Source organism: Nestor notabilis, unplaced genomic scaffold, assembly GCF_000696875.1.
Source record: "Nestor notabilis isolate BGI_N333 unplaced genomic scaffold, ASM69687v1 scaffold33317, whole genome shotgun sequence".
In the NCBI taxonomy this organism is placed as follows: domain Eukaryota; kingdom Metazoa; phylum Chordata; class Aves; order Psittaciformes; family Psittacidae; genus Nestor; species Nestor notabilis.
The window spans coordinates 81-2,141 of NW_009937440.1; the positions used below are offsets into that span (position 1 = coordinate 81).

At 50.7% G+C, this 2,061-nt stretch overlaps 1 protein-coding gene across 1 annotated transcript in view; it reads left to right on the forward strand.

The window, feature by feature from the left end:
• Positions 1-588: 588 nt before the first annotated feature.
• LOC104409053 (chromosome unknown open reading frame, human C18orf54) overlaps positions 589-2,061 on the forward strand; it is a gene marked incomplete at both ends in the record, with an annotated part of 2,490 nt that continues 1,017 nt past the window's right edge. The window contains 3 exons of the mRNA XM_010018833.1: positions 589-1,260; positions 1,588-1,720; positions 1,950-2,052. Of these exons, the coding sequence (XP_010017135.1) occupies positions 589-1,260; positions 1,588-1,720; positions 1,950-2,052 (908 nt within the window). The remainder of the gene's footprint in view (positions 1,261-1,587; positions 1,721-1,949; positions 2,053-2,061) is intronic.

Sequence of the window (2,061 nt, forward strand, 5' to 3'; positions counted from 1 at the left end):
CCCTATTACTAACGGTTTACAACTCCTTGTTTCTCACCACCTATGTTCTGTTGTAGGGATATTCAACTGCTTGTAAGTTCTTTCTGGTACAAGCAATGGTGCTTACTCATAGTTTACAACCCTTCTCATCCTCCTGGTTGCTTTTCCATCCCTCTTTGCTGAGCTCTTTAGGTCCATTTTCAGCCCTTCATCCTCACAACCTGCTACTTTTAGCTCTATGTACCTGTAGTAAGTGCTCAGCTTTAACACGGTGACCCCATCTCTAACCTTACTCCTTGGAGGAAGGCCTGAAGTACTCGAGTTGTAGCGACAACACAGCCCCTTTCTCAATGGGAAGCCAAAAAAGGGGCTCTCAAACGTGGGTTTCTTGTGCCTCCTAAAGCAAAAGCAGCTACTCCCAGTTGTAAATGTTGCGTTGATACAAAAGGGGAGTAACTTAAGAAGGTTCTGAGTAGAAACAGAGCCACCCCCTTGCAAGAATAACCCCAAGAAAGAAGATATTTCAGCTCCAAACTCTTAGGTCGTGGGAGATCTGCCAAATATATCCTTGTAATTGAATAATCCATGGAAAATATCCTTGTTTTCCAGTGCTGGATGACTTCTACCAACCCCTGGGATTGGATTCTCTTACTCCATCCTCTGGAAGCCCCAGGGAGTGTGAGCCTGACTCCATCAGTCTTGCAACCGATGAGCTTCTAGCACTGCCAGCGGATGGATCCCAGCCTTTTCTCCCCCCTATTCCTTTGAATCCAAGGATTCCAAGGAGGGAATCCCTTAAAAGCTCTTCCTGCCCTTCCCAAACCTCAGGCCTGCCTTTGGGAAGAGGGTTCAATCCCCACAGGAACCCCCCCAAAGCCTTGAGTAAAAAGAAGCACACAGGAAGAGCCGGGCCTTTGGAAGAGGATTCCAAGGCTTTTCCTTGGGGGAATTATCCCAGGTGGCTCAACCAGTCGGATTTAAGTGTATCCGGGATAAGCAGCATTCCCAGTTCTCCTTATCCAGCCTGGCTCAAGACTTACAACCTCTTTAGTGATCCAGCTCCAAGTCCTGCTCCGGGTCCCACGAGTCAAAGAGAAGCTTCCTCTTCCCCGCTCCTGAAGCCAGGACCTTCTGATCCCGACAATTCCCAGTTTTCCAACCCAAGTGGTTCCTTGGAGCCGGGAGGTGATGAAAGGGAAGGAAGGTGCCACCCGGACACTCCACATGGGTGCTTCTCCCTGGAGACCTCATCTTGGGCCCACACTAAGCAGCTGTGGAGAGGTAACCGTGTAGTACGTAGCATTTGTGTTCCGTCTGCACCCTGTAGTAGTAACTCGCTTCTACTCTCCCAACTCAAAGCCCTTCCTAATAGTTGGCCAACTTCCCCACCTTTTACTCCTGGAAGTTGGCACGTATCCCATACTTCCAGGTCGTGCTGTGGTGAAACACAACCTCTCTTAGTTGAGGGCAGCAGCTCCTACTTGCTCCTGAAGGTCTTTGTGCCATCGAGTAACTAAAGGAGTAGTTTGGGGCCTCTACTCTCTGGCCTTGAGGTTACCCCAAAAGCCAGGTGGAAATGATGCTCTTCAAGATGTCCTTGTCTTGTAGAGCCCCAGCTCCTCCCCGTGCCTACTACAGAGAGGCCAAGCGAAGACGGAGCCCGTACGGAAAAGGATGGGAGTCCTGCTACAACAGAGATACTACAAGCTGGAAGACCGTGGCCCGAAGCTCCAGGTGCTTTGTAAGTTACTACCAACCCACTTCTCCCACCCTGTTCCTCCACTCTTACGTCCTTAGTTGCCTTTGAGTATGGATTCTGAGTAACCCTGGTGCAACTAAGGGCTTCCTATGGGATTGCTTCCTCCTGGATGCTTCCGTGGGGCTCCCATCCCCATAAGTACATCCCACCCCAGTTGTTGGAGGTCCTAAAGGTCTCCTTCTTCTCCGTTCCGTGTCCATTGTTCCTTTAGGAAGCCCTCTACGTGCTGGGAGGACCTGGAGCCTCCTTTGGCGTTGCCGAAGGTAGACCTGCTACCCAAATCCCTGGAAGACCGCTGGAGTGGCCAAGAGAAGGTGGGTCAA